This window comes from Amia ocellicauda, chromosome 20, assembly GCF_036373705.1.
Source record: "Amia ocellicauda isolate fAmiCal2 chromosome 20, fAmiCal2.hap1, whole genome shotgun sequence".
In the NCBI taxonomy this organism is placed as follows: domain Eukaryota; kingdom Metazoa; phylum Chordata; class Actinopteri; order Amiiformes; family Amiidae; genus Amia; species Amia ocellicauda.
This window is the reverse complement of record NC_089869.1, coordinates 12,962,811-12,976,119: the sequence shown is the minus strand read 5'-3', so window position 1 is coordinate 12,976,119 and position 13,309 is coordinate 12,962,811. Positions and strand designations below refer to the sequence as shown.

The 13,309-nt window shown below is 37.9% G+C and overlaps 1 protein-coding gene across 1 annotated transcript; it reads left to right on the top strand.

The window, feature by feature from the left end:
- The first annotated feature begins 3,860 nt into the window (after window positions 1-3,860).
- Window positions 3,861-10,167, top strand: LOC136716117 (pancreatic triacylglycerol lipase). Its single transcript, XM_066693608.1, has 13 exons — window positions 3,861-3,933; window positions 4,010-4,058; window positions 4,352-4,506; window positions 4,783-4,908; window positions 5,214-5,348; window positions 5,752-5,860; window positions 5,976-6,095; window positions 6,431-6,550; window positions 7,094-7,212; window positions 8,373-8,502; window positions 9,123-9,234; window positions 9,581-9,748; window positions 10,051-10,167. Exons 2-13 carry the CDS (start codon window positions 4,010-4,012, stop codon window positions 10,121-10,123), a joined length of 1,416 nt encoding a protein of 471 aa, XP_066549705.1. The 5' UTR covers window positions 3,861-3,933; the 3' UTR covers window positions 10,124-10,167.
- The last annotated feature ends 3,142 nt before the right edge of the window (window positions 10,168-13,309 follow it).

Here is a 13,309-nt window from a genome sequence, read left to right as displayed (position 1 = left end):
TTTAAATGTGTGCCACAGCTTTGTGCTTAATCTGAAGACTGATACTGACACAAGAGCAGAAATAAAACAGGGATGCCATGTTTTTATTTATTATTAGCCAGCATTCCTTGTTATTTAAATTTGACTCCTTTTCCACTGATGATACAAAAGATGTTTTGAAGCTTTGGTAGGTCTCCTACTATCTCAAATTAAATGTATAAAGTATGAACTTGAAAAACGATCAGCTGTAACACACAAAGAGTATTAAAGTAAGTGACACATCATTACAAAATGCCATTGTTGACATTTTACTTGTTGTCATTCCTCCTTCTACCCTTTATTCTGGCAAGAATGTCAGATATATTTACAATATGTAAAGAGTGGATGGCACTTCCTTTGTTGCTACATGAACAGGCCTTGAGCCCATCAAAAATAGTAAACACACATTTGTATGTGCTTATTATCTTATCTTGTAAATAGTGGCTGTCACTTCCTTGGATTCTTTAAACTAAACAAAAGAAAATTTGTGATGGAATTTTGTCTCTCCAGATACTTTTAATGCACCCTTGCTTCTTATACGATCCTTTGTCTAATTCAAGCCATTCTCTGGGGATAGAGAGAAGTTAAAAAAAACAGCATTTAAGAACATTCCTATGTGTCGCTTTGCCAATCCTGATGATGTGGTGGAGGGCAGGTGTGAAACTCCTGTATCTTCTTTTTTAGTGGTGTCTGAGTCAAGGTGGCGCAGTGGACATGGATGGTGGGCTTGCTACCAGAAGGTCTGCAGTTCAAGCACCATCTTGGCTGCTGACTCACTCTGTGTTAACCTGAGCCAGTTACTTAACCTGCCTGTACTGCCATTGTCCTTGGGACGAGACATAAAACCAAGGTCTTCCTGTAAGCGATTCTGCAGCAGCAGCTTTTGATGCATTGTTCTGCCCTTAGTACCTGTAAGTAGTTAAGCGTCTGCTAAATGATTCACTTTCTTCAACTTGGTCACTTATCTTGTGTTGAAAATATAATTATGTATATATAAACAATGTAACTATTACATATCAAAGTAAATCATTATTGTCCTTAGCTGTTTTTTTTCGTGTAGACTCACAACTGTACAAGAAACACAAGCTTACACAATGACAGTGTATATACTGTAATGCAAATACAATTATTTCTGTAGAAGACTATTATTCACGTTTGGATAATAATATTTTGAATATTAAGATAACTGATCTTAACTGATAATCTTCATCAATTTCTGTTTTTCCATAAAGTATGAACCAATACTGCAAATTAACTGTAGCACTTGGTTTTACCTCATAATGCAAGATTGGAGAGATCTGCCTCTTTTAATGAACAAAACTAGAAACTTGCCAAGCCTGTCCCGTACATTTAAATCCCATAATTACAGTTCCTGCTCATTATTTTCCTCACCCCCCAAAAAAAGAACAAAACCCTATAAAAAAAATCAGTGTCACTCATGTTTAGATAATGTTGTTGCCCCAAGGTCCAATCGAGACTGTAGTTTTTTTACTCCAACTGTGATACATTAGTGGGATTAACATTCCAGCAGTAAACCCGCAGACGAAGTACAAACGGGCTTTCCTTCCTATCCCAGCCCGCTGCCTGCTCCATCTTGCACGCAATTTCCCTTGCCCCAAAGTCCACACGCACATGACTGCGCTACATCAGAGTTAACCATCAGGCAAATATCATACACAGTACAGGGGCTTGTAAGAAAAGTAAGTAAGCAGAGACTAGGAAAGCTCAACACTAAAGAGTCTGCATACACGTACCGAGACCTGTCACAATAAAAGCTTTGGGAGACCAAACAGAAATGGCATGGAACAAATACACATATGACAATAGATCATAGGCAGAGCTATGCCTAAGCAAACCAAATACTACATCTGTAAATTATTAAAAATAAATCTGGGAATGGGAGGAGGATTCCTACATTCAGATACCCATCTCTTGTATGTATCTTTTCTTTTGTCCCCAAAAAGACAAGAGGCCCCTTTTGGAATATTTTCACACCACTGTTTGAATCTGACTTCAGACTGTTGGTTAAAATACACTGTGATGGTGGGATAGTGTCTGTTAAATCTCATATTTTTTCAGGATTGGATCAGTATTGTTTTAGATGGTACAGGGATTATACTAATGGGGTTATTTTAAAAATAATTCCCTCAAACAAAGTTAGTTTATTTTCATTCTCTTAACTGCTCCCTTAATCTGGAAATCTCAGTGAAGTGATTAAAACACAAATGCAAATCTGTAAAATATACTTTTGTTGAGGGCTAAACTATTTTTAAGAAGCATCGGAAAGATAACTGTAAAAATTTAGGTTATCAAGTTATATACAGAAATAGACCTTCGCAGATAAAGGATTGTCATGTGGCCTTATGTTAAGTCCTTTTCAAGAATATTCCAAAAATATAATTGTTCAATGTTCAATTAAATTACAAAGGGGGAGGGAAACGCTGATAGAGAGACTATTAAAGGTATTATTTTCTATAGTTTCTTGGCTGTACATTAGCAGAAATTATAAGTGTAACTGATATTGTACACTGTGAATAGTTTGAAAAATATTGTAAATTGAATAATTAAAAATCACATTTTATGCGAACAATACTTGTGTAGTTTGTTTCTTATTTCATCTAACAATTAGTTAAACGAATTACAACTTAAATTACATTGTAATGCAGCAGGAACTGGCTAATCATTTCTGTCTGAAAGCCTGCCATTTTTTTAGAATTAGTTTTAAAAAACTATAATATAGCATGTCATGCAACCTACAGTGATTTGACAAATACTGCATCACTGTCATTTGGACCAAGTTAGAGCATCGGGTTTAGTCGGGTACACTAGTGCTTGCATCTACAACTGAGGAATAAGGGGCTTCACTTCATTCAAATATTTAGAAAAACACATTTGATTTGTGTTCATTAGATAGTTTCATTACATTTTCGAGGGAATGGAAGGTGATTTCAAAGAGATTATTATCCATTCACTCAGCGCTCTGAGCCACACAAAGCAGGAAACATTCAAGGATGGTTGTGGAAAGCTGACAGTTGAAATGAATGCGATGTTCCTCTCTAACTGCATCTCAGTGCATGTCGGAGACAACCTGTTGAGCAGGAAGTGTCTCAAAACTGGTAATTTGTGACTCAGTGACCTAAAACTGAACTTACCTCTAGGACACAGGATAATAATATTGTTTAAAAAAAAACTTTTGTAGTAGTTAATGATTAAACAGGTAAATCCTGAAGCTTCGGGTCTAGAAATTCTTACATAACCTGTGCAAATATAACATGTACGGTTGTGATGCAACACAGCTCGGTCCCAAGGCTGAAAGATGGTTGCTTATACCATGTTGATAATAACAGCAGTATTTTTTCCAGAATGTTTGGCATATGTGAGACGGCATCATGTATTTGAAACCACCTGGTTGCTTGGAAAAGGGATCGGATATTATTGTCATCATTCCATCATATGAACATACCAAGAAAATGTGGAACTCCTGAGGTGTTGCTGCTTTCTCTCCATGTATCAGAAGACCAAGTTCACAGTTCAATAGTGCAACCTACACACGACGGGACAGAGGATCCTGGAGGAGCTCATTTTCCAACCATGCATCTGTGCTTCCCCTCTTTAGTGGAACTAGCTGCCTAACACCAGGACCGCTCCTCCTGGCCCTCCTCCCAGTGCCTCCTCACACTGCACCAGTAAACACCAACTCCTTGCTTGCATCCCAGCAGCACTTAGCACTAGCACTGCAAACAGTGGACAAGCAGATCAAACACCTGTGCAGGTGTTGTTCTACATCTTCCTTATCACCTCATAGCTGTGCATCACCTGCTTCCTTCCCAGCTATAAATAATAGCTTGCATGTGACTTATAAGTGAACACTATATAAATGAAAGTGAATCTGTTTTTCAGACGGCAGAATTCAAGGTAAGGAAAACCTTTAAATGCGTACTTTTCAGATAGACTAAACTTCCTGATGCTAATTATAATGATTTTGTTTCAGATGTTTCGAGCCTGGGTTGCTGGCGTTTTCTTTTTTGGCACTGTATTCTGTAAGTCATGAATAGGTTTATACTTTTATACTTTAAAACCAAACATCAAAAGTGAAGTGCACCATACTTAGCTTACACACACACAAACCTATCAAAACAACTTGATGACATACGTGTGTATCTTTTGGGATTTAAATTATTATTTGAAAAATTATAAATAGACCTGATAAACCTTTGCAATCAGTTCTGCTTCCACATGCTTCAAGAGCAAGCTGTTTGATTAATAGATTGACAAAGTTTTTAACAAGTCTGGGTTCTATTCAGCTGGCTCAACCATTACTTTATTCTCACAGCGGGCGAAGTGTGCTATGACCGAATAGGCTGCTTCTCCGATGACATTCCCTGGGCTGGGAGCGCAGAGAGGCCCATTGCAAAGTTGCCGTGGAGTCCGGACAAGATTGGCACTAAATTTTTGCTCTTCACCAGAAAGAACCCAAACAACTACCAGGCAAGCAGACAGAACACAACCTGATAGGGCCAAACTATCTATTATAGTTTATTATGTGTGGTCTAAACCCTAAGAGCCTCCAGGGCAGAGCAGGAGGATCTGGCTGCAATTCCTATTCACTGCACAGAGACCTCAAAATGTGATCTTTTATTTCATGCTCTTTTGTTTTGTATTTGGGTTGTTACAATATAAAACACCAGAGAAATAATTCCACTGCAAAGAGAGTTCAAGACATGAACCTGTGGACTAATTGGGTGCTACCCTTCCTTTGTGCAGGAACTTACATGGAATAATGTAGACACCTTCCTGGCATCAAACTATAAGGGAAACAAGACAACTCGTATCATCACCCACGGATTTATTGACAAAGGAGACGAAAACTGGCTATTGGACATGTGTAAAGTAGGTTGATGAACTGTTATTTTAAAGTTCGCAAATGACAATCAGTACATTAATTTAATCATTTGTGCTAAATAAAATAATTTCTAATGATAACCTGGCCAAGAGGTTGACCACGCTACATCTGAGCACAAACAACTCAATAACCAGACAGCAAAATAACCCAAAGTAAAGAATAACAGATTCAATGTATTAAAAACAGTATGAGTTTGTTAAAGTCAGTCACCACATAAGGCCTTCAAAAATTATCTTATGTATGCAATGTCATAGATCTATAGCAGTTTACCCATCTGTTATTGTGTTTATAGCTAATGCTGAAAATTGAGGATATAAATTGCATCTGTGTGGACTGGAAGAGAGGAGGCAGAACCCTGTACACTCAGAGTGCTCAGAACATCCGAATCATTGGGGCCCAGATGGCTGACATGATTGAAAGCTTCCAGGTCAGTATGGATGTCAGATTAGCAGTCATTTGTCCTATTAGTCATTATTAAAGAGCATGTTGCCACCAGTGTTGAAATAAAGGGAAAACTTAGGCACCCATTGCTGTCCTGTGCACATTTTACCTGCTGCAAGACATCAGTATATGGTTCATATACGTACACTTTATGAATGGCATACAAGAGCGTTTTTTAGGACAAATACGAACCTTTAGCCATCGACTTTGGATGTGAGAGACAATTCGGAAAGCAAAAGATATATTGACACAAGGAAAGAAAGTACTGCTCAGATAAGAACAGCCTGTGTTCAGCATGGAACATTCCCACAGAAATCACATCAAGTGTTCATTTTTTTGAAGGGCATTGATATGTATTTTAATGATATCATTTCTCAATTTTTAAACAGAGCATCTACGGACAGAAACCCGCAGACTTTCATGTAATTGGCCATAGTCTCGGGGCACACTCTGCCGGGGAAGTAGGTCGCAGAATCAAGGGCCTGGGTAGAATTACTGGTAAGTTCTCAACATTGTGGAGATGTCTTGTGTAGAGTAAACAAGTATAGTTAAAGAGATAATATTTTCAGTGCCAGTGCCAATTATTTGTATTAATTTGTATTTCAACCTGCAGGTCTTGATCCAGCAGAACCATACTTTCAAGGTACTCCTATCCTTGTCCGGCTGGACCCCAGTGACGCAGTTTTCGTGGATGTCATACACACAGATGCATTGCCCATGATTCCTTATGTTGGTAAGGCTCCTGAAGAGGTGTTTATACCAGAAGGCTCCCATGCCACTTGCAACATTTACATTTTCAACCGCTAGGATTTCCCTTAATGGTCAGTAACCTTTTGGAAATAAAACAACTCAGAAAGTCTTTTCAAAGATGATCAAGTTAAAAATGCTCAGGGGAAATGGTGAATTAACTTAACACTATATAACCGCCACCCCTGCCAAACACTGCGATTCCTCTCATTCAGAACCACCTAATTTAGCAGTCTAAACAAAAGAAAGCACTGCAATTATGTAATAAAACATGACAGGGGTGTTTCCATCTTCTATACGCTTGTTGTTCACTTCCGGCAGGAATGGGAATGGCTCAGGCGGTGGGCCATCTTGACTTCTACCCCAATGGAGGAGAACACATGCCAGGCTGTGACAAGAATGTTATTTCACAGATAATCGATTTGGATGGGATATGGGAAGGTTGGTTCACATTATTGTTGTTGTTTATCTTGCAAGAGATCTTTATTCACTCATATAATGCATACGTTTGTTGTGTTTTTTGAACTCTGCAAAGAGCAATACTGTAATTTAAAACATTATCATTTTATATTCTTAAACTACTAAATCAATGAGAAAAATTCAGATAGAAGCTTTTTTATGCTGTGCTACATCTATTCTCTACTCTCGTATATGAGAAGTCAAAGAAACCCTAGAAGAGCATAGTCAATTTTTTTCAGTTTCAATTTCATTAATACTTGTCTGGATATACAATCCAGTTAGAATGAGTATTCAGTGATAACAGACAGATGGTTGAAACAAATGACCAGGTGACAAGGTCAAAGCACAAGCATTCAAATCATGCTTTCAACATGCACAGCTGAGTCTGTTACTTTTGATCCTATATATAATCAGGAGAGCGCCAAATGATCTGAGCACTTGGAAAGTTTCCTCTCCATGCAGTTCCACAACTGAAACAAAACACACACATGACCTCACCCTCTGTTTTTTCTGTTCCCATGCCAGGAACCCGTGACTTTGTGGCCTGCAATCATCTGAGATCTTACAAGTACTACTTGGATAGCATCTTAAACCCAGGCGGCTTCAGTGGATATTCCTGTTCTAATGGAGAGCAGTTTGAGTCTGTAAGTGTGCTCGTGGAGAATATTTCTGTATATACAACTAGTTTCGTGGTCTTTTTATCATATTCAGCACTGAATGTGACAGTCTACAGTCTCAGTTACAACAGAACTGTTAATCAGCCACTCCCTTAATCACTCAGAAATGTCCAGTATCTTGTAACAGTGCCCATCTTCAATGTACTTGCCGCCATCTTATGCATGCAATTAGAGATTATTTTCCTATTTCTGGTTGACAGCTGGATAACTGTACTACCCCCTTTCCTTAAAAGTGCTTGAGAGATAAACTGTTGAAGTGTCCATAGTAATTTATGGATTTCATTCAGTGCAACACTATGTTCAATAGAGTGGACAGTAATAGATTAGTCAGGCAGTTAGTGGTTTTATTTTTCTCCTCTAAAAATAGAAAAATAAGCAACTTCACAAGATTTTTATTAAGTAATAAAATGCAATGCTTGTTGACATCTCCACAAATTACCCAGAATACCTGTGTTTTGCTGCATGGCCTCTGCAATCAGACCCCACTCTCGCCCACTCTTGCCCTTACCTTGAGGTCGTCTCATTCAAGATGAACTGGGTGGCTGTGGCCTGTTGTCCAGTCTCTTATTGCCTTCTCCCCTATTCTGTGTTTTTGAACAAGCTGCTATTCCAGTGCTGTGAAGGATAAGACCATTAATTTAAATCTTATTCAAATTATTTAAAAAACATATTAACTTCTCCTATAACCTCAAAATTAATTTAATACTCTAGCTTTTTTCTGAATCAATAGATAGCTCAAAAATGTTGTGATGTCCTTGGATTCATATTCTGTCAGCATAGCTTCAGAATAAGTTTTCTTATTCACTATATTTGAAAACAAATCTGATAACAATGTGCCAACATAGAGCAAATTCCATTGCGATTAAACGGTCCCATTCAGAATGGCTAAGCATTTGTTTCTTCTGGATATATTTTTTTCTCTTCCATTTAATGTACATTTTTTTGTATCAAAATATGTTTTTAAGTGTATCGCTCCATATTTCCCTCAAAACAGTTGTGGGGAATCCCTAGTTTGAATGTCATCTTATATATGTACGCATGGCAAACTGAAATCCCATCTATCCAACCATGTGAAATTGTGAGGTACCACAGAGTCCTGGCTACATTTTCTATCTCTTTTAATTTAGGGAAAGTGCTTCCCATGTCCCGCAGGGGGCTGCCCACCGATGGGTCATCATGCCAGTAAGGCCTATGCTCCAAATGGTGCTGAAAAGCTGAAGTTCTACCTAAACACCGGTGATGCCAGGCCCTTTGGACGTATGTAATCCAGCTCAGGAACACCACATGTATGGACAGTGCTGTTGTCTCTGCCTCACAGCTCTGATCCATTCGACCATCACATAGCATTTCACACAGCTGGGTTTAAAGGCTTTATACCTGCTATATACATATAAAATAATGTTTTAATTTGGTTCAGTGAGAAGCCGTTTCAGTGTGACAAGCATAGATCCTGGAAGGTTTTGACACCTGCAGTAGTGTGTTACTGGCATAAACTGAAAACAAAGAGCAAAAGCTCTCCAAGTGCATCGTCAGCGTGACGGACAAGGCTTCTTCATTTACAGAGACAAAGCAGAGAAGGACATCATCATATGTTAGTGTTCATTATCTTCTGTGTAATGCTCAGGTTATTTCAGGATACTGCTAAAAAAACATTCCTTCTGTATATATTTGAAGATCCAAACCCCTCTTATTGTACTACAAAAAACACCAAAACCTTTTCAGGCTGAATTATTTTCTGAGATTAAGTGTCACTTTCATAATCTAGAGTAACACAATTTTAACAATGTAATGAATTACATATAAATTAGCCATTATAAAAGAAAGAAAAACAGCAATAGTTGCATTGATATTATTCATATTAGTTTCATTCATTCCAGGTTGGCGCTATCAAGTGACAATAACCATCACGGGCGACCGTGCTGTCTCAGGCTACATAATGGTTTCCATATTTGGGACAAAGGGGAATACAAGACAATATGAAATTGCAAAGTAAGTGAAGTTATTATTCATCAGTAAATCAATTTTACATTTTTACTATTATGATGATTTGGTATGAGCAGCCCATAACCCCAGCCTGACATTACACCAAGGATGGTAAGACCCCCTCCAGATTACACAGTACTCCAAACTGCATGGGTCTTAATGCTACTGATATGCCTGTGCCCTATTCTTTGTGATACAATTAAATGAAATGAAAAATAGGGTCTCAGATTTAGAGTTGAAACAGACATTGTTCCTCCAAACAACTCAAACCGGGGGGTTATTTATGTAGAGTCAGTAGGCCATATAATTCAGTCCATATCGTGGTTGAAACTGCTTTTTTCCCCATTTGCAGAGAAATCCTTCATCCAGGAAAAGCATATCCGGCCTTCATTGATACTGAAGTGGATGTGGGGGAAATCACACACGTTAAGTTCCTGTGGAACAATGTTCTGATCAACCCTCTGCTGCCTAAATTTGGAGCTCAATCAATAGTCATCCAGAGAGGACAAGACAGGAAAATGTACGTAGAGCACTACTTAGATACTTGAGACATTATTTTGCTTGAAAAAACAATCATCTGGAGACGCAATCCATCTTAAATCAAATGGAGATCCTATACACAATGTATGTTTTAGCCATTTTAAGTGATACAATTGTGTCATTCATATTTTGAAATCTAAAACTGAATTTTATTTTTATCTAAATCTGGACTGTTTGATGTCACTAATGAACACCAGAGGGCAATGTTGCAACATAATTCCCCGTCACAATCTCTCTCTCTCTCTCTCTCTCTCTCTCTCTCTCTCTCTCTCTCTCTCTCAGGTTCCAGTTCTGTGGCAGGGGGACAGTGCGAGAAAACACCCTGCAGACCCTGAATCCGTGTCCAGCGCTGTAGCAAACACACTGTCCAATGCACTCAAAATAAAACCCATTCAAGCACTTCGAGTTTTTGTTTTCTTTAACAGTATATAAAGTCTCGTTGAAATGTACATGTTTCTTTTTGCCCCCCTGCCCCTTATATATATATATATATATATATATATATATGTTATTAAGAACAGAGAATGTGTGAGTGTATAAATGGGCGTGTCACTTTACATATGTACAGGGTTATATCAATGAATGAAACCAATTTGTTTTACTCCTACAGTGAGCTTTATATGTATACTATTTGTGTACGGAGTAACCTTGATCAAGCCGAAGAAATATACAACAGGCAGCAACACATATCCGATAGAAGATATAACTAAGGCCATGTTAGTTAACATCGTGTCTGAGTAAAACATGATAAAAACGATGTTTGGTGAAGTTTGCTACTAACCTGGGCAACATTGACGTATGCAGACACAATATGTCCACAGTCAACAGCGCTATCAGAGGTCAGAGGTCAGAGGTCAGAGGTCAGGTGCTCACAGCTGTGCTCTTTCCCGGTCAGCCCACCTGACACACACCTGTGTGCCTCCCGCGTCCCGTCTTAAAGGGACAGGCGCCACTAGACGAGCTGCACAGGAAATAATACCGAGCAAAATCACAAGGAACTGGCATAATTACTAATATTTCTATAAATTACTGTGAACATTTGTATATGTATTTAAATTCTTAATTCTGTCAAATAGCGAGGCACATATAAGAACACAGACACACATACAAACACATCGGCCTACACCTGAAAATGTCCATTCAGTGAAATATAAAGAAAATTAATAGTAGAGTCCTTGTAATCATGCAGGCTTACTTTGGCAATACATAATCTTATGTGTTAGACCATTTATACATATACAATCATTTTTTTGTAATTTAAACACTTTGTCAACGTGTCAATATATGTGTATGCATCTTGTTAGCTTTTTAAATGTATTATTATTTTCAACACACTTTCTTTGTTTGAAATGTGCATTTGTTTGACCTTCAGTTCTCTTTAAGATTATTGAACCTTTTCCTTCTTCTGGGCTATAAAGAAAAAAAAGAAAAAAGAAGAAAGCGTTTTGATAAACATTACTTTTAATAATGTTGAAAGATTGAGTGTCGCATTTGCCAAAACAGAAATTTGCACTAAATTATAGGTTAAGATTGTTTCTTTTTTTCCCATTTAGGCATAGTGCACATCAGCAAAATTCAGCTTAATGTGTCACTTATGTATCTAATTTGAATAGGCCACATTTGTATTCAGTATTCATTTATCTGTCCCAGGCATTTCACTTGGTTATAAAGGCTTGATTGCACGGCATTGTTGTGGACTCATTTATTTGAATCCCCACCCTATAATCAATGTTGTAAAATAGGGCATTAAAAAAAGGCTGCCATTTCCATCATAATGCTGACAAAGTAAATTTATATTCATGTTGACTTTCCTAGCCAACCATCATCACCACACAATACCAATCAGAAAAATCTCCTTGTTGCTCCACTGTAGAGCTTGAAGCTGAACTACATTATAGTATTATATGTTGATTTAGATGTCTGGGGGAACTTGCCCATTTCTTCAACACTCATTTAGACAGCAGTCATTTTTTTATTTCAGCTTTCAATAAGTAGACTAATGACAAGATAGCCTGCTAATTCCAATAATTACAGTCATTTGCCTAGCAGAATTTAAGGATGACAAATTCTCATTCTGTTGTGTGAGACATTACATTGGGAGAAAAGTTTAGAAACAAAGTTCACGAAGGCCTGACCAACGCGTAATACCTTTAAGCCGAAATAGATACCATAAGAGCTTTTATGTGAGATTTCTTCAGGAGTAGCCAATCTTTCAGGAAGGTCACAAAGGAATGAGGGAGAAATCAAAACTCTACTTACACTTTGCCATATGCCAATCACTTTCAAATTAATTGTTGTACCTGTATTAGATGCTAATTGCTAACTGTCACTGTGGTTTCTGCCCATTCGTACAGCTATGCAGGGGTATCCTAATGGATTGGTATTCTACAAATTATTTATGTAATAAATTATTCAGATTTCAATAGGTAGACTAATGACAAGATAGTGCATATTATTTTATGGACCATAACATCATACAATTTAATAAGTCGTCACAGAAGAACCTATACCTAAAAATATTCAGATTTCTTAAATGCTCTACAAAAATCTAAACATTTCTTCCCATCTGCTTCACTGGTGAAACAAGAACTCAGCACAGCACACAAACAAAGGAGACTTAGACAAGTATGAAGAAATGTCATATTTATGTAAAACAATATACTTAATTGCACTCCATTTGACATACTGCACGACACACCATCAGGTGGGCTAATTATGTTCTGACTGAGAAGAAAGCTTTTTGGATGAATGGTCTCCGTAGGATTTTTCATGATGGTTGCAAACCGAATTTGCCCGGCACATGTTTCCGTAGGTCATCCCGTAGACAAAGCACTTATCTGAAAGACACAGTGTAAAACATCCCTTGTCACACAGACAGACCTGTGTTTCCCTTGCAAGAGATATCTCACAGGAAGAAGAAGGAGGAATATTTGATTTTACACCTGCCCATGAATTTGTTTTCGTCCCAGTGGAAAAATGAAAACAATGTGGAGAACAGAACTACTCCACAGGTCAGCTTGCTTTTGTGCGAGAGGTGACCACTGTGTAGGTTTTGTTTGTATTAACTTACAGTCATTAACATGATTAGCTGACAAAGAGAAATGAGATGATAAGTGTTAATGCCGAGGGCTCTAAACATTGCGAAATGTGTCAAGCTCCCACTTACAGGCGTGTGATTGTATCTGTGATTGAACCTGACTGCGGTTCCACAGCACAGCGTTAGCCTGAGAGGGAATGTGGGTGGCAGCAGGCAGTGGAAGTGGAGAGCTGCTTTTGGAAAATCACCATCAAAATTGCCTTAGCAACAACATTTGTAGTGTGGATCTTTATAAAAATGCATGGGAGCCACCTCCCCCAAAAATGCCCCAACCTGTGTGGGGTTAAGAGGCACTATTTAGCTGTATTTAGATTTAAAACACATTTTCCAATTCAATTTAGTGAGATGCTGAGGGAAGCTCCTTAAAGCTGTAGTGTTCACCAAACAATACAAATATTATCATGTAGCAAATGCAGAGAAAAAATTTAAAGACTACATTGTTCG

Excerpts from the sequence above, each read along its gene's own strand:
- LOC136716117 (XM_066693608.1), top strand. The coding sequence starts at position 4,010 with ATGTTTCGAGCCTGGGTTGCTGGCGTTTTCTTTTTTGGCACTGTATTC. Across the intron at positions 6,096-6,430 it reads GCCCATGATTCCTTATGTTG|GAATGGGAATGGCTCAGGCG; the intron begins GTAAGGCTCCTG and ends CACTTCCGGCAG. Across the intron at positions 6,551-7,093 it reads TTTGGATGGGATATGGGAAG|GAACCCGTGACTTTGTGGCC; the intron begins GTTGGTTCACAT and ends TTCCCATGCCAG.